Raw genomic sequence first — 23595 nt, 5'->3', positions numbered from 1 at the left:
GAGTCTTTGAAAATGTTGGTTGACGTGTGCTGATGGTTTTGTAAAAAATAAGAGAATAAACTTTCAAACTTAATCCTGTTCAACTTCCTTCCGTATCGCTTCACTCTGTGCTGTCTGACGAGAGTGGATGGTTCACCGATTCAGCTGTGGCCATACTGCAGCCACAGCCCAGGAGTAAAATAATAGTAACCTCTGAGTAGTGTGTCTAATCTGATCTAATGGAGCCAGCATCCTTTCTGTCCAATCAGACAGGCAGCTGGACTGCAGCCATCCACAAATGACACAGGATAAAGTTCCAGGAGTTTCTCTGAAGAGAAGCCATTCTCCGTTCTGTGCTTGAAGTGTTCCTTCTCCCCTGGACTCCCTCGTCTCTCTGCCTCTGACGGCACACTGTTTCTCTCTGTGTGGCTCCACCTGACTTTGCCATTTCATTAACACTGTGACCCCAGACCATTCAGAGCCCGCTGTGCTCCTGGTGAGAGCCCTCCCAATTAGTCTAGCAAATAAGATGTGTGATTTGTGTTACACTACAATAAAACCTCAGCCGCCGTGACTCTAGACTTCGGTAGCACGTCACCAGGGGCTGTCCAGGCTAGAGGTGACCCTCAGTTAAAGCAAAGGGGAGGTTGCATTAGGGGAGACTGCCGCACATTCTTCTTGATACCCTTCTCACATATTATTGTACTTTTCTATGACAATAGATGGACTACCAGCCTATCTCTGTGCGGGAAGCACATATCTGATAGACGTATATTTAAATGTCTGTACGAGGGAGATAGGATAGGATACATGAGAAGCTATTTTTTTCCCAGCTTTGGCCCCAGATGGCCAGCTAATTGTACTGGGAGCCTGGAGCAGCCCACTATTAGAGTGAAATGAAGATGGATGAGGGGGAGGGAGGGGTGAACATGGCTAATTTGAGAGACACCCGCTCTGGCTCGTCAGCGCACGTGGAGCAAGGTGCATGCAGTGCACCTCCCCTCCTGTCTCCGTTTCAGCAGCCTGGTATAAGTGAGTAATAACTGTTCGCAGATAGGGGGTAAGGGCCGTGAGGGGCACCAGGAAATTAGAGATTAACCACTGCAGCGTTAGAACTCTTGACAGGTTTCCACTGCAATTAACACAATATAAATCATGATGTTACTCACTGTAGAAGAACAGAGGAAAGTGTACACTAGCAATTTGCCTTAACAGTTGACCTCAGGAGTGACCATAAAAGCTAATCTGCATCTACTTTTTTTCTTTAATCTGCCCTTACTCCCACAAGGTCATTCTAAGGACAGGTATCTAAAGAGGGAGAGGGCATCGAATGAAAGGAGTCTGTTTCTCAGTCTCCATGCCTCTTCCTGGACTCACCTGCACTCTGCCTTGATGGACTCTTATCTTTCTTAGGAAAGGTCAACCCCACGGAGGCTGCAGTGAGAGTAGTTAGCCACCACTAAATGCTCGGTGTGTGTGTTTGTGTGAGTGTTAGGACTGACCACATTTAGTCGACTGGTGGATTGCTTGGTCGATAGGCTGTTGGTCGACTGAGATTTTTTTTAGTTGAGCAGTCACAACAACACAACATGTTGTGGCACACGAGACACCTGTCTGATTCCTTGCGGAGGCCGCAGGGACGGCACGGTCCAAGACAGGTATCGACAACCTAAGACATGAGTGCTGCAAGGCTATTTGATAAAATAAGTGAAATTGCATTTGTTTCGAAACTGCATAAATTGCTATTGCTTTGGACCTAATACATTTGTGACAGTATTCCTTAGGACTACAGTACGTGTGAAGACAATGCGTCTTGGGTATAATTTAAAATGTTGAGTTAAGAAGGGGAGTGTGGCTATGATGCACAAGGTGCGTCTCTCTCCAAAATGCGCTCTCTACCATCACTTTGTGTAAATTCATTGTTTCATAACTTCATTGTGTGAATTGTTTGCCCTTTGATTGTTAGCGTCGATGAATTCACCATTACATACAGTAAATACATCACCAGTTGTACATTTACCGTTAATTCCCACCATTTTTTATCAATGTTTCTTTCGTGTTACAGTCATTTCTGTTAATGCATTCAATATATTATTAATACAGTAGTTTATCGTTATCATTGTCAGAGTGGACACTTGTTTGCAGAGCTCGTAACCTATGCTACACTTGTGAGAATCAATGATTGAATTCCATTGTATTTTGTTTGGAGTGCTCCTGTCCATGTTGAGTAGGGACACACACCTGATTACGTATAGAAGCAGGCTATCTGGCCTGCGCACAAATGTGTAAAAGGTGCCCATTTAGGGATGTCTGATAATATTTTGGATTATCTTAACTCACCACCACTAATGCGCTGTGGAGCTTCTCAAAGTATTTTTTCTTCACCTCAAACAGCAAGTGAACAAAGTCTGTTTAGACATACATTAAATCCAATCAGGATTTTTCTTTGCTGGTCTTTGGGGAGATACATCTAGCTAGCTAAGTCAGCCAATGGCTAGGCCATCAGAAGCTAATAAAGGCATCTGCCATTCAACTGTATTAGGACAACATTTGGGAGTGACATTGGAATCAACCAATCACATTTTGACTGAATGGGTGGGACCGTTTTTACAAAAGCTTATGGAAACGTCTGCTTTCTTGAAGGCCAGGTCGCTGGGCAATAGAGAGCTAGCGTTGTTGTCGGCTAGTTTGCAGCGGCAGGTCTGTTGGCTAATTTGTTAGCTTCTCCCTTTTCAATAATAACTTTCAACAAGAAGTTAAGTTTAAAATGATCTGGTGAGTGCAACTGTTTTTTATTGCAGCGCGCTTGCTGTTAGCCACCTCTTTGAAAATAATTTGTGTGTGTGAAACATTGTTGCATTTCAAGTGGAACTGACAGCGTTTTAGCTAAATGAAATCTTATTAAAATCGGTTCATTTACACCCCCAGGAAGAATATGACTCCTTTTAAAACATTTTCTGACAAGCGACCACTTAGATATGGTCATTTTCACATTTACATAAATTCTTAAAATTTTGGGGAATTACGTATACTAAGGCATTTGTGAAAGTTCTACAGCAATAGAGTGGGAAAGCGGCTGTGTGTTGGACAATTAAGACACTGTAGTAAATAAAACCAAATATAAACATCTGTCTTGTCCAGGACTGGAGTCCACACAGACCGGTGCGCTATAGCTAAACAGAACTACTGTAGGCCTTTATACAAACAAGCCATTTGCCACACGGCCTGCCATCATTCACTTTGAACTGGAATGTGTGTTTACAGGCAGTTGCAACAGCGCGACTTTATAGCATTAAAACGCATTTGCCAAAAGCCACAAAATACATCCGAATGGATTTCTGCAAATATGCAAACACCACGGGAGTGCTCTTACATTTGGGAACTTTACAGTCCTATTGATCAAACAACCATAAAAAGGTAGGCTCTCTCTCCCTCAGTTATGCACATCAACAACAACAAGATCAACAACTAATCCTAGCCAGAGCAAGATGAGCTAAAATCTAACGAAGGAACATTAGACAAACCCTCTCAAACTTGTTCAGCTAGTTGGCTGTCAACATTGCACTGATAAACGATGGGGAATTGTAGCCTCCTCGTCCTTCTGCAGCTTGCCTGCCAATGCAAGCATGTCCCAACCAAGCACACAAGCTAGCTAGCTACTTCCAGACACACACGAGAGAACACCTCACCCTGACCATTTTACTCACCCTAAACAGAGCTGGTTAGGCTTTTTACATGTTATCTAGAGCGTTCTTGACTAACTATTACTTTTTGCCTACGTTTACTGACACCGGTCATATTCAGCGGGTGTTGCACGTTTGTAAATTCATCAGTTGTTCTGCACTCTAGTACACAGACGAGAGTGCTCTGAAATCGGAGTTGAGTGGTACATAGCCAGAGTGAATCTTCCCGAACGCAAGAGATATGCTAACTGGATAACAGTCGTTCAAGTTCTGGCTAGCTAACCACATGACATCTGCATCTCTAGCTGTGACTATAGTCACCGAAAAATGATTTGAGGGGAAAAAGTCAGTCACTCACCCATTCCTCCAATGGCATGGCATCCTGCTAGCAGCTAGCCAGCTATCTAGCTAACGTTAGGCTCTGTGTTTTTAGCTCGCTACATAAATAGATATGCTAGCCTTATGACTGACTTGTGATCATTGCCCTTGCTAGTTTGATTGTATTGACATTCCCAGCCTTAGTTACATTCGTCCGTTTTTGTCCAGAATATTGAGTCATTGAAACTGTGAAACTGTGCATCCCAAATGGAGGCAGCAAACAGGCCAGCTGTGATTTACAACCTGGTGGCAATATTTTTTGGACTACCAACAAATGTATTGGTGAATCATATTAATCATGCATTGAACTGCATCCATCTATGCCTTAGTGTACACCATGGAACATTGAGTCAAATATAACCTATTTTTATAACCTCGTTAAAAAAAAAAAAAAAAGGTATTTCTCCATTATTTTACCAGGTAAGTTGACTGAGAACACATTCTAATTTACAGCATCAACCTGGGGAATAGTTACAGGGGAGAGGAGAATGAATGAGCCAATTGTAAACTGGGGATAATTAGGTGACCGTGATGGTTTGAGGGCCAGATTGGGAATTTAGCCAGGACACCAGGGTTACTCTTACAATAAGTACCATGGGATCTTTAATGACCTCAGAGTCAGGACACCCGTTTAACATCCCAACTGAAAGACATGCCCCTACATAGGGCAGTGTCCCCAATCACTGCCCTGGGGAATTGGGATATTTTTTAGACCAGAGGAAAGAGTGGCTCCTACTGGCCCTCCAACACCACTTCCAACAGCATCTGGTCTCCCATCCAGGGACCAACGCTGCATAGCTTCAGAAGCAAGCCAGCAGTGGTATGCAGGGTGGTATGCTACTGGTGAACTCATATAGTTGGTTATGTAGCATAAACTGGGAATTTGATATTTTTGACTGATATTATGATTGTCTGCTTGTTCCATTTCAGCAAAGTATTTAAAACACTGTTAGTTCCACTTTAAACTTTAGGTCACCGGTTACTTTGTGCTTAAACATGACATGTTATTTGCAATGGGAAGTAATAGTTGTACATTTCCATTGGTTGTGTTTTTGTATTCTTATGATTGGGACCTACTGGCTTATGTACATATTTATGGACTGCTTATCCTTTAACATCATGCTGTGTGTGACTGCGGTCTTTCCGTCAGCCCCATGCAGTGGTGAAGTGGTGCCTGGAGCCAAAAAATTCCCAAACAGGCTGCCAAGGAAAGGAACCCTGTGGGAAAAATTTGAAATGTTTATTTTATTTTTTGTTATTTAAAAAAAATGTTACCCCCAAATTTCATGGTATCCAATTGGTAGTTACAGTCTTGTCTCATCACTGCAACTCCCGTATGGACTCGGGAGAGGCGAAGGTCGAGAGCCGCGCGTCCTCCGAAACACAATCCAACCAAGCCGCACTGCTTCTTGACACAATGCCCACTTAACCCGGAAGCCAGCCACACCAATGTGTCGGAGGAAACACCATACACCTGGCGACCGTGTCAGTGTGCACTGTGTCCAGCCCGCCACAGGAGTCACTGGTGCACGATGGGACGAGGACATCACTGTTGGCCAAACCCTCCCCTATCCCGGACAACGCTGGGCCAATTGTGCGCCGCCCCATCGTTCTCCCCGGCTGCAACAGAGCCTGGATTTGAACCCAGAATCTCTAGTGGTACAGCTAGCACTGCGATGCAGTGTTTTAGACCACTGCGTCACTCGGGAGGCCCCAAATCCGAAATGTTTCTGTACATTTTTCCGATTTTTACTATCAAAATCACACTTAAATTATTTATTTTTTAAATTAAAGAATGCTTAAACCACATAAATCTGATTGGGTGGGCCTTTCAGGGCCTGGCTTCCCAATGGGTGGGCCTGTGTTCACCCAGGTCCATCCATGTCTACGCCCCTGATGCAAACAGCTCAACACTTAAGACTAAACTTTTTGTACACCTGGTTAGCATACCCATTGTTGCCATTTACTGGTAAATATCATACGTTGAGATGTTTTTCCTACCCTACCGGCTACTGATGTCATTCTTCTGTGTTCTGCTCCATGCCAAAACCAGTTGAGAGCTGCATGCTCTTGCTGCCTGCAGATGATATTCCTCTGAAACTAGGCTACAGTATGTGTGTGGCACGCAAGTGAAGTATTCACATGCTTTGTGATCATGCACAAAGTAGCCTGCACAATTTCTCTGTTGTACTACATACTTGAGTCCTATACCTCCACTACACTACTTTGATATGCATCAGTAGGGATTAAGTGAGTATACGCAATGCAAACTGAAAAAAAAATGGGTATACGGTTTATACCTGCGTATGTATACCCTCCACTACACCACTGGCCCTTTGTGTTGTACAAAAAGTGCACTCACCTACATGAGTGTGGTGGTATTACGGTTGCTGTCCTTTCAGAATTCTTTCAGAACCTGTCACACACTGAAGGCCTATAGGTTCGCTTCAGGCTGACCGCAAAGCGGTTTCACGCACTGACTGAATGGAAGCTGAGTTTTTTTTACTCAGCTGGCCAAGGAAGATATTAAGAGTCCTCACTGTCCGACAGAGTACAAATGTATCTGACACCGAGACAAGATCGAGACACTAGATATGTGGTCTCCAGTACTACAACACTGGGGACAGCCCTGTGGAGGGTTATGTGTACAGTCTGATGGTAAGTATTAAAGTACTTCTTTGCCTTCGCAATTAAACTAATGATGTTTTGTGTTAATGGTGGTTTGAATGTGTGATGCTGGACCATGGGCATGCAGATCCATTCTGCGACCCCAACAGTTTCCAGTATGGAACCGCTCACCTCTGTCTGTCTGCAGTGCATGCCAGAGGTTAGTGGAGTCTCCGAAGTCAGGGGGGGCGAGGGGTGTCGTATCCCCACACACACACACATACATACACATGCACACACACACATACACATGCACACACACACACACACCTCGCCTCCCTACAGCCGGAAGCGGGTCCTCTAATAAGTGAATGGTGTTCACCTGTACCTTCTGCGCACGCCGTTTGTCAGCTCTCTGGTTCTGGTGATAGATTCGGCTAAAGTTGGACACGATGACGGGAACAGGCAGGGCGATTACCAGCACCCCGCTCAGAGAACAGATAGAACCAAAGATCTTCCCCGCGATCGTCTTGGGCACCATGTCCCCGTAACTACAGCAAGAGAGAAAGAGAGAGGGAGGGATAAGAGAGGGAAGTAGGGAAAGATGAAATACTGTATTGGATACATTTAAAATGCAGTCTACAGTTCTCACACCGTACGTGTGGCCATCCAAAGGGTTAGCATCTGTGTGTGTGTGTCTGTGTTGAGATGCTCTCTACCATTTGGCCAGGGGGCTAAACCCATATCAGCAACTCCCTATTTTATTCCCAGCCTTCCCTTTTGTTTCTTTCTATGCAATTACATGTTGCTCTCTGTTTCCTAGGCTGGGGCTAATTTGATTACACAGGTGGAGGAAGCAGTGACAGGCAGGCTCAGTAAGAGGTGGGGAGAGGCAGCGAGATAGAGGCGCTATCTGGGCTGCTCAGGCAGGGCACAACAAAGTCATGCCAGCGGGCGAGGTGCCAGTGCAGGTCCCCTGTTGTGAGCACAGGGGAACAAATCACTTTATCAATGGGCACTTCAGGTACAAGCTCTCGTGAAGGCAAGCCATATCAGAGGTGTGTGTGTGTGTGTGTTTAGGGGGGTTAGGGTGTTGAGTGTTTGCAGACCTATTCAGAATCAATAAACCAGGAAAAGCCCTGTAATGCAAAAACCAGTTGCTGAGTTGGGAGAATGCAGAGACACAGACACAGACCAGGTACATTACACTTGATTTGACTTTCATCCTCTCACTATTTTACTAGAGTACTCATGCCAGACACATCCTTTGACTTAAAAGGTCCAAAACAGCCATTTTTATATCAATATCAAATCATTTCTGGGTAACAATTAGGCATGTTGCTATGATTATTTTTGACCATTTTAACTGAAAACAAACAAAAATAGCTTCTTGGCAAAGATCAATTTCTCAAGCAAGAATTTAGCAAAGACTGTCCGGGAGTGGTCTGAGTGTGGAGGGGAAAACTGAAAACTAGCTAATTTACCACCTGGTGATGCCACCAGGCAGGCCAAAACTCCATCTTACCAAATTTCAGGTAGTCTTGTCAAAAAGTTCTGAGGTTGGAATAATACTGTGAAAATTATGATAATGCCATTTTAGTGTAAGAGCTGTTTGAAAAGACCACCTGAAATGTCTGCTTGTTTTGGTAAGATGAAGTGCACTGGGCCTTTAAACTTTCCTCCCCACTGCTTCCTGCAGAGATTGGACTCCTAACAGATAGCCCATAGGCTGTTGACTTCAATGCCCCTCAGGGGACTCTCTGGGCCTGAAGGAACACCACTGATGTGGGCTCTGGTATCAAACTTTTCCTGATGGGCATTATCTCACACGCCCTCTCCATTTCCAAATATCCTGTATGGCCTGTCATCTGCAGACTCCCCCTGCCTACCATTCTCACTGTTAACCGCCCGCCGACTTCCAACCTCTGGAAAATAGAAACCCAATTCTGCCAGCTGTAGAAATGTGTGTGAGCAAAAGTGATGTTCCCTCAAATCCTTCCTGCAGTATTTGAAGTTGACATTCTCCCTTTTCTCTGAGCTAGATGGATGGCAAATGGTATGCTTTACTAATAACCAACAGGTACTCCTAAAAAAGCTTTCTTCTACTTTCTGTCTTGTGCTCCTTTTTCAGAGTCAAGCGTTTTAAGTCAACCCTTTTACGCGCTCTCAGCCGCTAGGCTATCTGCCGACTACCACCTTTCCATATAGCGCACTACCTTTGACCAGAGGTCTGTCTATGTGCAATTTATGGGCTCAGGGCTAAAGTAAAATATCCAGAATATGGTGTAATTTGAAATGCAGCCAAAGTCATAGAATCCTTTCCCATCAATCTCTCAGCTGTCAGAATGGAGTCTCAGAGCTGCAGCATCTCTGAAGCATCGAGACGGGCATGTTGTGTTGTGTCCTGGCTGTCAAGTGGTGGATCTCTCAGTCCGTGCTCTCTGTCTTTCTGTCTGTCACTCTATTATTGATGACACCCCCTCGGCTCTGTCTCTGTATGACATCTCTACAGTCAGACAGAAATGTGAAAAAAATAACCCCTCACGAATAGTTGTTTTCTCTCTCCCTCTCTGGGTTTAGTGAAAGAAAAGTAGGCATTTTGAACATTCCTGGCAGTTCTGACCGGGTCAGTTTAATTTCTTTACTTTTAGACTTCTTTTAGACTTTACGAACCAACAATTTACAAAACGGCAACAATTATATTGGAGGTGGCTTGGAACTCAGGGCTAAAGTAGTTCAAGGGAACTGTGAAGCAATTTCACTGAACTACAGTGTGATTTTCAGACACAAATACATGAACTAGCATCCATTTGACAACCATGGAAGATGACAGAAGGAATTAGGAGAGATAAACAAACAGCTACACTGAGAGAAAGAGAGAGGGAGAAAGAGAGCCCCTAAACCACATTGTGAATGTCACTGGAATGGAACCTCATAAATCAAGTGATTTATAATTCATCAGGAAGTTAGCAGAAAATTAGACATTTGAACATGCTAATTTATCCAACTCATACAGGTCAATAACGTGAACATGTGGCAGAGCAAATGGTCTATGGTTAAGATTTTTGAGCGAATGAGCTTCTTCGGACATTATATTGGAATTGTGGGATGATCCATATTGGTATTTTGTATTGTATTATCTTTACAGAGGAATGAGATGAGGATGATGGGGACAAGGAAGTGAATTGTGAAGAAATGTATTCGGTCTGTGTCCGAATTTTATCCGTCCAATTTCTTGGTCTTCATTAAAGAAACGTCGGCAATTGTTTCCACGTCAAAATTGAAATAGTTTAAAGTGGGTTCCCCTTGATTGTATTCTGACAAACATTAAATGATCTAAATTGAATAGGTCACAGCATTTCAAAAAGAAACCGCACAACCAAAACAATCCATTTAACTCACTGATTGTTTGGGGACCGAATGAAAGCAGTGGAGATCTGTCAAACATAGTTACAGCTGTGATGTGCTTAAAGATGCAGTCTGGGATCTTAAGCACTAACAAATTCGCAACATATTGGATGAAGTAGGACACAAATGTGCACAATTTTCAGGGACTCGTTTTTCCTCGTGAACACTACTTTCAAAACTACTAGCTGGAATTCTAAACTGCTCTGGAGCATCACTAATCAAAACTCTGTTGCCATCAGTAGCCAATCTGGACACCTATCCAAGGCATGAGTGTGTCATTGGGATTTCAACTACTGTGACAAGTAATCATACATCTTCACATACCATGAGAGTTACAACAGACTGGCATGAGTTATGATAACATAGACTAGCATGATAGTTATAGAATATCATGACAGTTTTAACAGACTACCATGAGGTATAACATGGACCACCAAGAGAGTTATAAAAGACTAGCATGCAAGTTATTATAACATAGTTACTAGCATGATAGTTATAGCATAGACTACTATGAGTTATAACAGACTAGCATGATAGCTATAAACAGACTAGCATAATAGTTGCCTAGTTAAATAAGAGGTTAGATAAAATAAAAAGTTATAATATATACTACCAAGAGTTAACAGACTAGCATGCAAGTTATTATAACATACACTACCTTTCAAATGTTTTGGGTCACTTGGAAATGTTTTTCTTTTGAAAAGCTACTTTTTTGTCCATTAAAATAACATAAAATTTAACAGTAACACAGTGTAGACATTGTTAATGTTGTAAATGACTATTGTAGCTGGAAACGGCTGATTTATTTATGGAATATCTACATAGGTGTACTTAGGCCCCTATATCAGCAACCATTACACCTGTGTTCCATTTTTTTTTATTTTTCTTCTTCTTATTATTATTATTATAAAAAAAAAAATTCACCTTTATTTAACCAGGTAGGCTAGTTGAGAACAAGTTCTCATTTGCAACTGCGACCTGGCCAAGATAAAGCATAGCAGTGTGAGCATACAACAAAGAGTTACACATGGAGTAAACAATTAACAAGTCAATAACACAGTAGAAAACAAAGGGGGGGTCTATATACAATGTGTGCAAAAGGCATGAGGAGGTAGGCAAATAATTACAATTTTGCAGATTAACACTGGAGTGATAAATGATCAGATGGTCATGTACAGGTAGAGATATTGGTGTGCAGAAGAGCAGAAAAGTAAATAAATAAAAACAGTATGGGGATGAGGTAGGTGAAAAGGGTGGGCTATTTACCAATAGACTATGTACAGCTGCAGCGATCGGTTAGCTGCTCAGATAGCTGATGTTTGAAGTTGGTGAGGGAGATAAGTCTCCAACTTCAGCGATTTTTGCAATTCGTTCCAGTCACAGGCAGCAGAGTACTGGAACGAAAGGCGGCCAAATGAGGTGTTGGCTTTAGGGATGATCAGTGAGATACACCTGCTGGAGCGCGTGCTACGGATGGGTGTTGCCATCGTGACCAGTGAGCTGAGATAAGGCGGAGCTTTACCTAGCATAGACTTGTAGATGACCTGGAGCCAGTGGGTCTGGCGACGAATATGTAGCGAGGGCCAGCCGACTAGAGCATACAAGTCGCAGTGGTGGGTGGTATAAGGTGCTTTAGTGACAAAACGGATGGCACTGTGATAAACTGCATCCAGTTTGCTGAGTAGAGTGTTGGAAGCCATTTTGTAGATGACATCGCCGAAGTCGAGGATCGGTAGGATAGTCAGTTTTACTAGGGTAAGCTTGGCGGCGTGAGTGAAGGAGGCTTTGTTGCGGAATAGAAAGCCGACTCTTGATTTGATTTTCAATTGGAGATGTTTGATATGAGTCTGGAAGGAGAGTTTGCAGTCTAGCCAGACACCTAGGTACTTATAGACGTCCACATATTCTAGGTCGGAACCATCCAGGGTGGTGATGCTAGTCGGGCATGCAGGTGCAGGCAGCGACCGGTTGAAAAGCATGCATTTGGTTTTACTAGCGTTTAAGAGCAGTTGGAGGCCACGGAAGGAGTGTTGTATGGCATTGAAGCTTGTTTGGAGGTTAGATAGCACAGTGTCCAAAGACGGGCCGAAAGTATATAGAATGGTGTCGTCTGCGTAGAGGTGGATCAGGGAATCGCCCGCAGCAAGAGCAACATCATTGATATACACAGAGAAAAGAGTCGGCCCGAGAATTGAACCCTGTGGCACCCCCATAGAGACTGCCAGAGGACCGGACAGCATGCCCTCCGATTTGACACACTGAACTCTGTCTGCAAAGTAATTGGTGAACCAGGCAAGGCAGTCATCCGAAAAACCGAGGCTACTGAGTCTGCCGATAAGAATATGGTGATTGACAGAGTCGAAAGCCTTGGCAAGGTCGATGAAGACGGCTGCACAGTACTGTCTTTTATCGATGGCGGTTATGATATCGTTTAGTACCTTGAGTGTGGCTGAGGTGCACCCATGACCGGCTCGGAAACCAGATTGCACAGCGGAGAAGGTACGGTGGGATTCGAGATGGTCAGTGACCTGTTTGCTGACTTGGCTTTCGAAGACCTTAGATAGGCAGGGCAGGATGGATATAGGTCTGTAACAGTTTGGGTCCAGGGTGTCTCCCCCTTTGAAGAGGGGGATGACTGCGGCAGCTTTCCAATCCTTGGGGATCTCAGACGAGATGAAAGAGAGGTTGAACAGGCTGGTAATAGGGGTTGCGACAATGGTGGCAGATAGTTTCAGAAATAGAGGGTCCAGATTGTCAAGCCCAGCTGATTTGTACGGGTCCAGGTTTTGCAGCTCTTTCAGAACATCTGCTATCTGGATTTGGGTAAAGGAGAACCTGGAGAGGCTTGGGCGAGGAGCTGCGGGGGGGGCGGAGCTGTTGGCCGAGGTTGAAGTAGCCAGGCGGAAGGCATGGCCAGCCGTTGAGAAATGCTTATTGAAGTTTTCGATAATCATGGATTTATCAGTGGTGACCGTGTTACCTAGCCTCAGTGCAGTGGGCAGCTGGGAGGAGGTGCTCTTGTTCTCCATGGACTTCACAGTGTCCCAGAACTTTTTGGAGTTGGAGCTACAGGATGCAAACTTCTGCCTGAAGAAGCTGGCCTTAGCTTTCCTGACTGACTGCGTGTATTGGTTCCGGACTTCCCTGAACAGTTGCATATCACGGGGACTATTCGATGCTATTGCAGTCCGCCACAGGATGTTTTTGTGCTGGTCGAGGGCAGTCAGGTCTGGAGTGAACCAAGGGCTGTATCTGTTCTTAGTTCTGCATTTTTTGAACGGAGCATGCTTATCTAAAATGGTGAGGAAGTTACTTTTAAAGAATGACCAGGCATCCTCAACTGACGGGATGAGGTCAATGTCCTTCCAGGATACCCGGGCCAGGTCGATTAGAAAGGCCTGCTCACAGAAGTGTTTTAGGGAGCGTTTGACAGTGATGAGGGGTGGTCGTTTGACTGCGGCTCCGTAGCGGATACAGGCAATGAGGCAGTGATCGCTGAGATCCTGGTTGAAGACAGCGGAGGTGTATTTGGAGGGCCAGTTGGTCAGGATGACGTCTATGAGGGTACCCTTGTTTACAGAGTTAGGGTTGTACCTGGTGGGTTCCTTGATGATTTGTGTGAGATTGAGGGCATCTAGCTTAGATTGTAGGACTGGCGGGGTGTTAAGCATATCCCAGTTTAGGTCACCTAACAGAACAAACTCTGAAGCTAGATGGGGGGCGATCAATTCACAAATGGTGTCCAGGGCACAGCTGGGAGCTGAGGGGGGTCGGTAGCAGGCGGCAACCGTGAGAGACTTATTTCTGGAGAGAGTAATTTTCAAAATTAGTAGTTCGAACTGTTTGGGTATGGACCTGGAAAGTATGACATTACTTTGCAGGCTATCTCTGCAGTAAACTGCAACTCCTCCCCCTTTGGCAGTTCTATCTTGACGGAAGATGTTATAGTTGGGTATGGAAATCTCTGAATTTTTGGTGGCCTTCCTGAGCCAGAATTCAGACACAGCAAGGACATCAGGGTTAGCAGAGTGTGCTAAAGCAGTGAGTAAGACAAACTTAGTGAGGAGGCTTCTGATGTTGACATGCATGAAACCAAGGCTTTTTCGATCACAGAAGTCAACAAATGAGGGTGCCTGGGGACATGCAGGGCTTGGGTTTACCTCCACATCACCCGCGGAACAGAGAAGGAGTAGTATGAGGGTGCGGCTAAAGGCTATCAAAACTGGTCGCCTAGAGCGTTGGGGACAGAGAATAAGAGGAGCAGGTTTCTGGGCATGGTAGAATATATTCAGGGCATAATGCGCAGACAGGGGTATGGTGGGGTGCGGGTACAGCGGAGGTAAGCCCAGGCACTGGGTGATGATGAGAGAGGTTGTATCTCTGGACATGCTGGTAGTAATGGGTGAGGTCACCGCATGTGTGGGAGGTGGGACAAAGGAGTTATCAGGGGTATGAAGAGTGGAACTAGGGGCTCCATTGTGAACTAAAACAATGATAACTAACCTGGCACGTTGTGTTAACTAATGTGTTAACTAATCCAAGTTTATCATTTTATAAGGCTAAGAAAACCCTTTTGCAATTTCACAGCTGAAAACTGTTGTCCTGATTAAAGAAGCAATAAAACTTCATTAGACTAGTTGAGTATCTGGAGCATCAGCATTTGTGGGTTCGATTACAGGCTCAAAATGGCCAGAAACAAAGTACTTTCTTCAAGTCTATTCTTGTTCTGAGAAATGAAGGCTATTCCATGCAAGAAATTGCCAAGAAACTGAAGATCTCGTACAACGCTGTGTACCACTCTCTTCACAGAACAGTGCAAACTGGCTCTAACCAGAATAGAAAGAGTAGTGGGATGCCCTGGTGCACAACTGAGCAAGAGGACAAGTACATTAGTGTGTCTAGTTTGAGAAACAGACGCCTCATGGGTCCTCAACTGGTAGCTTCATTAAATAGTACCGCAAAACACCAGTCTCAACGTCAACAGTGAAGAGGCGACCCCGGGATGCTGGCCTTTTAAGCAGAGTTGCAAAGAAAAAGCCATCTCAGACTGGCCAATAAAATAAAATATTAGGATGGGCAAAAGCACACCGACACTGGACAGAGATGGATTTTTCTTTGCAACTCTGCCTAGAACTCTACTGACGTACAGGGTCTGCTATGACCATTTCATCACTGGTAAATCAAGTCAGAATTTCTCTCTCTTTAGAGTTTAGTTTAGCTGTTATGCTAACCAGGTGTTATAAAAACACTACATTAAGTTAGCTTGTAGTCTAGCGATTAGCATGTGTCGCAAGTTTAGGGAACGCTATCTTATCACCATAAAAATGCCCCTTTATATTATGACAAACAAAGGATTGCATGCCTCTATCATCCCATTTGCAGACTAATGTAAGCCTACTATTCCTAATGTAATGAGTAGATTGGATTGTGATAATATAGGCTATTAATAAGCATGTAGTCGCATAGGCCATAGAGAAGTTTCTTTCCGTTGCACAGGAAGACATTGTCTTGAATGCAACCATGTAATCTAGGCCCGAGAAGGGGTCCTGGCTAAACGGGATCAAGCTTTTGTCAAATTAACGTAAAAAGTATTTTTTTAAATTGCATCTTAGATAACCCTAACCCTTTTCCTAACCTTAACCTAGATGTAATCTTTATGTGAATGAATGAATGAAATGAAACACAACCGAACACTTAAGTTCCCTGATAGTGTAGGTGACCTGAGGAAGTGATGTTCTAACATCAGGAGTGCTTTTCATTTGTTATGTCCTACAGTAGGTTCAACCAGCTGACCTCTTATCAAAACATCCATGTCGACTGGATTCCCACTGTGAAGATGAGCAATGCTGCCGCAGCATCACTTTCTACTTCGTCCTTTTCCAGATATGAAAGGAGACATACAATTTGGTTTTCATACTGTATGCTGTGCTTTGGTCAACCTAAATGAGTCTGTTGTGCCATTTGTGTAGAGAGCACCTTCACCTTCTCGCTGTGACAAAAATATCCCCTTTAAACCATATGAATATATCAAATGTAATTTTGGAACGTGTAAAATACTATTTTTTATGATGTTGTAAACATACTGTACTTTAATAATATGCTATATTGTTGTACGGTGAAAAGAAAAGTATTTTGTCATCTCTGAGCTGTATTTGTTTTATAGCTCAACTATTGTCTTTCTTTTACAATTTAAACACATTTAGCATAGACAATGTAATTGTTGTGGTAGTCTGAGGCCAACCATCTTCATTATTACAGTAGCACATCCATATACCAATCAGACTTTTTGGGAGAAAAGTATCTGGTATTGAACTTGGTGGTAGTAGTTGTGTGTATGTTTTAAGATAAGGATTCCGTCATCTCCTGCTTCCATACATTTCACCACCTAGATTACAAGGATTGGATTTGCACTAAATCCTTTCATGTCAACACAAGGCATGTACAAAATCCAGTATAAGGATTAGCCTCATATACATTATCTGCTGGTATTGTTTTTAAAATTGAGAACATATAGCTGAACACTATGTAAACAATGTGTGAGTTAAGCTATTCTCTGCTTCAGATGCACAATGTCCATAAGCCTAATGCCATCATATTGTAGGCCAGTGGTTCCCAACTCCGGTCCTCGAGTACCCCCAACAGTACAGTTTATTGTAGCACCGGACAAACACACCTGAATCAACTTGCCAACTAATCATTAGGCCCTCTGAGTTGAATCAGGTCTGTTTGTCCGGGGCTACAACTAAAACATGTGCTGTTGGGGGTACTCAAGGACTGGAGATGGAACCCATTGCTGTAGGCCTATGGCTGCATCATTTGCTAAATGGGTTCACATGGCTGATTGTCACTATTTTTCAGGCTATCAAATAACACTAATTGGAGAGCTCATGACTGAACAAAAAGGTCATGTTCATTTGAGAATACAACACAGAAACCGACAAATTAGAGGCAGATTCCCTTCCTCTCTTTATTGCAGGATTGTGATCTATGATTAATCAACATAGACAAGTTCATCTTGAATAATAGTTCACAATTAAAACAAGTTAAAACACTTCAAAGAATCAACACTATTTCACATCATTTCCAAAGTGTAAAAGTAAGGTAACTCGTATGTAAAAGGTTAGACATTTGACTAACAAGCCTATTATCACTAAAGGATAATTTCAGGTGAACAAAACAAAAAAGTCAAAAACAAAGGTGGCCAACCTCGCTCCACTGATTCCTGCTCTACGGGAGGGGGGGCAGACTTCTGTTCCAGCCCAGCAATAGCACACTTGATTACTAACTAATTAGGTTTGTTACATTGAATCAGTTGTGTTAGTGCTGAGCTGGAACAGAAGCCTGCACACCCAGAAGGATTGGTCTGCTCCAGTTGTAATAGGTTTATACATTGTGTGTTACTTTTAAACCTTATTTTTTTGTTCACAAAATGTAGCTACACATATAATCCATGTACCCTTGTTCTCTTGGAACATTCATTGGGACCTCTTCATCTGCAGACAGGGTTTTACAGCTCTCTGTATCAGAGGACAGAAAACATCCCAAAAGAAACAGGCTGCATTATACTCAAATTAGACAGCACTGAATATCATGTTGCTCTATCTTTCTGGCTTCAGTTTCTCGCTAGGGATGGGAATTTAAGAATATGTTCATAATGTCCTCCCACAAAAGGTAATTGCCCTATCCAGAGTAGTTTACTCTTCCTTCTGACAGCTGGAACTGCTAGCTAATCATGTCACCCTATTCCATGGCTGTTAGCTAGCTATCTAGCTACAAATGCATTCAGAGTTACAACGATACATAAAGATAGCTAGCTAACTAGCTAATATGAAGTTAGCAAACAGTTGGTATTTAATTCACTTAGCTAGCTATACAGTATGTAAAGTTAGCTAACTAGCGAAAATTAGGTTAGCAGCTCATTTGAGTTAGCCTGCAGACTAAGTTTCTATAGCAAGCTAGCTAGCTAATAATACATAGTTTTGGATCATTTTCTAAATATATTTACTTACTTGAATAGGTTCTCCCAATGCCTCTGTTTTCTGGGTCCTTGGAAAAATGAAATAAGTGGTAATTCTCCCGAAGTTTCCGATGGTAGCAAAACACAGCCAGCCATGTGGACCATTGGAGAACTTCCACCAGACTTCGGTCTTCCAACATGGCGCCTGGTGCGGTTGCTACAGTAGGTGATTTGTGATGCAACTGCAAGCCCTCTATAATAGATTTTCCAGAAACAAATAGAAGATCTGTCTGTCTACATTAAATTAACATAATCTTGATTATATCAGTTGCCTGAAAATAATAATCACCAAAATAAAGGGCTTCGGAAACAGAACAAACAATCAATGGGTACAAAACCGGTCGCACACCAGATAAATGTGCACATGCACTTACAATAAACAATTCCGGACCAGGACATGGGGGGGAACAGAGGGTTAAATACACAACATGTAATGATGGAATTGAAACCAGGTGTGTGGGAAGACAAGACAAAACAAATGGAAAATGTAAAGTGGATTGATGATGGCTAGAAGACCGGCGACGCCGAACAAGGAGAGGAACCAACTTCGGCGGAAGTCGTGACATCGTTAAAGAATTGGAACATGTGAAAGGATTGAAATAATAAGAATGTACTTTCGACAAAGCAAAGATATAATCCAAATGTGCGGGTGAAGAAATTATCACTGTCTGTTCTTGACCTTTGTGACATAGTTTACCCACAAAGAAATCATGAACATGTGTAGTATTTATTATAGAATTTCGTAGTAAATACAGTTTTATCTGCAAAAAACCACTGCAGTAAATACTACAGTAATTTCCGCAAAAAACTAGTGTCCGCTAAAACACTAGCATTTTTTTATGATAGTAATACTACAGTATTACATTTAATACCACACCAATTTATGTCACCCATGAGTGAGAAACCTACATTCCAAGTATAGACCACGTATTGTGTTCCCTACAGGTTATAGAAAAAAGCAGAAACTCTAAACTATCCATTCAGACTAGTTATACCTACCTACAGGTTATGAAAAAAATGCTCTTTTAGTATTTGTCCAGTAGGTTTCCTCAAGGAGAAAGCCCCCACTTATATGTCAAAGAGAATACTTTTTTTTTCTTTGAAAAGCCTTAAGAAGGGCAGGCTGGCTCCATCTCAGTGTGCTTCAATCTATAGCTAGAGGACTCCTGATTTCTCCAGAAATGATAAGTATAATTTTTGTCAACAGACTTGTTGTTATCTAGTACTGTCTTTTTGCTAGCTAGGGCCATATACTTTAAGTGATGACTGTCTTCTGAGTAACCTACTTGTTGTGTGATCTGCTGACTGCTCATACCTTGCAGTTGATTGTTGACACATGAACCAGGATTAAGGGAAAGGGCATTTTGTGACTGCTGTTTTGGCAATCAGTGGCTGTATTGGAGGGGGAGTTTTTCCTCTCCTAGGCAATCAGCAATTAGTACCTGGCTGTGTGCTCTTCACCTCTGCTAGACAATTAGCAATTAGTGTTAGTACTTTAGTCTCCCGTTTTTTCATCGGTGGCCACGTCACTGGTGGTCTCGTCGCAGAAACAAAGACTGTTCTGTCAAGTTGTTCTGTAGAGTTCGAGGAAGGAAAGAGAGGAAGGCTCCAGACCACTCTCTGTTCAGTATCTTACCTAGTTAGTTTCAGATGATCTTCTGTAACTTTTAAATCTGTGTGTTTCTTTATACCTGTTCGCTCCTCTCCCTGTAGGCTTTACAGACGCTCCCCAACCCTTGGCTGCAACCCTTCTAATTTAGTGTAACCTGCGCACTCAACCCCTGTGGAATTCATGGTCTCCGGCAGTGTTTGGAACTGCCGATCTGCGGTTAAGAACGCAGAGTTCATCTCAGCCTATGATGCCCTACTGTCCCTATACTTTTTGGCCCCGATGGTGACTTGGATCCCCCTCCTGGATAGCGCAAAGTTTTTTTTCCAGAGACTGAGACATTTCTCCCCATTGAACTGGCCAATACAATGGGCCAGAGAAGGGAATTGAGAAATCCACACATTCCCACCCCTCACACAATTTGTTGAGTTTCACGGGCCTACGAAAAGCAGGATAGCATTTGCCTTGTGGTGCCTGCAACTTATCTACATAGTACGTCGCACCTCGCCTGGTGTTAAACCTTCCCTACCACTTCAAAGAGTATCGTAAATAATCCCACAACACCCCACCCCCAAAGAAAAGCCATTCGTGAACTAACACTCACACTTAATTCATCCCCCCCCAAATAGCACTTTGCTGATAGTAAGGCAATTTTTCCTCAAAAAAGTAGTTATGCCTGAGATGTGGTCATCCCACCTAGCTATCTTAAGATGTATGCACTAAATGTAAGCCACTCTGGATAAGAGCATCTGCTAAATGACATATTGCATTTATATGTTTATTTTTCATTCATCTTAAAATTATGCTAGAATCCTTCTTCCACTGACATTACAGTTTTTTTCTGTAGAGCGTTGATAAAAGGGCCTATTAAATCCATTTGAATCTCACTGAGTAGCACAATGAAATGGGAAGAAATCCACGGGGGTTGAATACTTACGTTACCCACTGTAGGCCTGCTTCTAACATAAAAAAAACTCATGAAGCTCCCGCACAGCGGTAACATGCGTTAGCCTGAAGACCAGATTAAATTGACAGTCTGAGAATATTAGCAATTGTTAAATTGTAGACCTATATGAAGAACCTGATGAACAGCGCAGCTTGGAATTGACACAAAGGCAAATCGCCTATACTTGCCAATCACTTCTTAAAAATGACCCCTTGAGCTCTATTTCAAAATCTAACTTTTTGGCAGAATTACAATAATTCCATGTGCTGCATGCACCTGCACTCGCTACACTCAAAGCACAGTAATACAGTATATTTAAACTCCAAATACACCATTCCATTCTTTTGAAATGCATTTTCTTAAAATCATGATGTTCCTTAAGACCTGCGCTTAATGAATTAATGATCTTTGTGATGGAATTCTTGAATTCTGGGGTTTAGTGTTTTTTCGTTTGTACATAGAGCCTACAACAGTGGTCGTCGATCGCGATCTTCAAGGCATTCCTAGTCAATCACCAAACATAGCAGCTCGTCATGTCTATTTTAATATTCAGGAATATTTCACTTTCTCTGGTTAAAGGAACAACATGAATTTGTGTTTGATGCAGATGCGGATGCAGTGAGACTCAAGTTTCGCCATCAGGTGGAAGACGATGCCTCCTCTCTCTGGTCAGTCTCACCAGAGGAAAGGAAGGAGAGAGCAGGGACCGCAAGAGACTGCTCCTGCTCTCTCTCTCCGTCGGCTGAGACTAATGCAGTGTTCAAAACAATTGGGAACTAGGAACACTGACATCTCCGACTTCAGTGCGTTCAAGACAACTGGGAACTCGCAACAAAAATGAGAGCCGACTGGGAAAAACAGTTTGAACGGTCATCCAACACGGAATTTCAAGTCGGAAACGCTGGCATTTTTCTAGAGCCCCAACTTACCGACCTGAACACCATGACCATCAAATGCAGGTACCATCAGTCTTGTAAAAATAAAAAGATAATTATTTGCAAATTATACTCAGCTGTGCCTTGCAAGTGCTACACCAACTGATGACCTATTTTGATATCAAAGCTTGAGTTTTGAAATATAATGTTGGCCCGAGAAGAACAATATTGGCAGGCCAAGCATATGCCGTGACTTTGCTTTCATTAATCTGACGACTGTTATTTATCTAATAAACTAACTATGTTTAATTGTTACCAGATTTAAATTAATCATGTAACAATTCACACATTAGGAATTGGGGCAAAACGACAGTTGTTGTTTAAAGAGTTACCATCTCCCGAATTAAACTCCAAAAGGTTTTTACCTATCACATCCATAAAACAGTCAACGTTTTAATCATAACCTCGTATCATATCATTCTGAACAGTCGTAACCTCCTGCATCTGCAAAAAACCCAGCCTTACTTATGATTCAGTACTACACAAATTGGTTTAATTATTTATTTACTACCTAACTAAATAGTAACACAGGATAAACATACACACTTAATACATTAAAACAGGTCCCTAGTGGACTGACACAATATGGCGGCTTGTTACAAAGGAGATGGGGGGGGGGGGGGGCAGAGAGGGACAGAGACATAATACTTTGGGACATTTAGAAACTACTCTCATGTCACAAGTGTAGAGAGGAGTAGGCAGGAGGTAGTCATAGGTTTAGAACTACTGAGATTATTAAAGCACTATATATACAAAAACAGGACGAAACCCAAAATGATAAAGTACTCAGGAAATAGGAGAGATTCCTCTCAGGAAAACAAGCAACATTTACAATTACCGACAAAGACAAATGACAGAGGGAGTATATATATATAAAGTCAGAGTGGGGATTGGAACCAGGTGTAGCTAGAAGGCCGGCGACGCCGATCTTCTTAGAAAGGGTGTTGGGCCTTTCCGCAGCACGCTTGTAAGGCTCTGATTGTCCAAAATAGGTCTCCACCCTTCTCTTCTACTGTTGCGGTCCTCTGCTTTCGCCCGGGATCTGGCGACCCGTCCTGTAGTCCTAAACAGAACTACAGAGCTCACTCTGCTTCCACTCGCTCTGGAAGATGATTCTTTGAAGATAGGGTAGCCAGCCATGTCAATGGTTCTCAGTGGGTTGATGCAGAAGTAGCATACAAAAAGTGATTTGATAAGAGTAGCAGAATGGTCCCACTTAAATGTGCTTTACTAAATACTTTACTTAGGACAGCTAATCAGCCATACCAGTGATTATCCGGGAGGTGATTATCATCTCTATCTTGTGTTGAGATTTCAGAGTTCAAACCACTTTGGACGTGAGCTGCAGCTCGACACCTTTCTGGACTTATATGTTAATTCTTAAACCATAATTTTATGCAGTTCTTCAAAAGGGGGGATTCGTGAGGCAGACGCTCTCTGACACGCTCTCTGACCTCACTCAAGGGGGCGGTGACTACTTACTTGTACAAAAGTTATAGAAACAATTTCCTCTGATAGTTTCTAAGATCACATCCCTCGCTTAACAAAAACACTTTCATAATTGTTCATATTTCATACACAACATATAGGATGGAAACTTCATACATGTAGTGGGTATACTTTTCAAGCATTTCCTTTAAAACATTTTTAATGACACCACAAAATAACAACCCATATGACATTAGTGTTCTTTTAGGTCACCTCTGCCCATTCCCCACGTTCTATGTTAGAAATATTGTTCCATTATTCGCTTTAGAACATGTTAGAGTTTCGGCAGGAAAATGTCTGTGTAAGACAAAGGCACATTCCTGTGTTAATTTTGGACAGGGATGCTTATTCCTTGATTTACAACAGGGTGTGAGCTGTCAACCCCCCACCAGTCCCTCCCCCCTCCTCCCCTGCTGTGGGTGAGAGAGGGTCTGGTTGAAGTCATCCATTGCCAAGCTGATCTGACCCATTTGGATCCTCACAGGACAGTCATGACACAAATACAGTAGCCAATATACTGGGATAATGTATTAGGCCTGCCTACT

General features: G+C 42.8%; 1 protein-coding gene and 1 non-coding gene across 2 annotated transcripts in view; one reads left to right on the top strand and one right to left on the bottom strand.

The window, feature by feature from the left end:
- LOC109890155 (potassium voltage-gated channel subfamily D member 3-like) overlaps nucleotides 1-23595 on the bottom strand; it is a 108821-nt gene that overhangs the window by 13056 nt on the left and 72170 nt on the right. Inside the window, exon 2 of the mRNA XM_031824799.1 lies at nucleotides 7030-7198. Coding sequence (XP_031680659.1) covers nucleotides 7030-7198 — 169 coding nt within the window. The remainder of the gene's footprint in view (nucleotides 1-7029; nucleotides 7199-23595) is intronic.
- On the top strand, nucleotides 19084-19138 carry LOC116374258 (U7 small nuclear RNA). Its single transcript, XR_004210127.1, has one exon. It is a non-coding gene; the product is annotated as a U7 small nuclear RNA (small nuclear RNA).

This window comes from Oncorhynchus kisutch, linkage group LG5 (genome assembly GCF_002021735.2).
Source record: "Oncorhynchus kisutch isolate 150728-3 linkage group LG5, Okis_V2, whole genome shotgun sequence".
NCBI lineage: Eukaryota > Metazoa > Chordata > Actinopteri > Salmoniformes > Salmonidae > Oncorhynchus > Oncorhynchus kisutch.
Note: the sequence above shows the minus strand (reverse complement) of the source record. Positions and strands in the feature narration are given on the sequence as shown.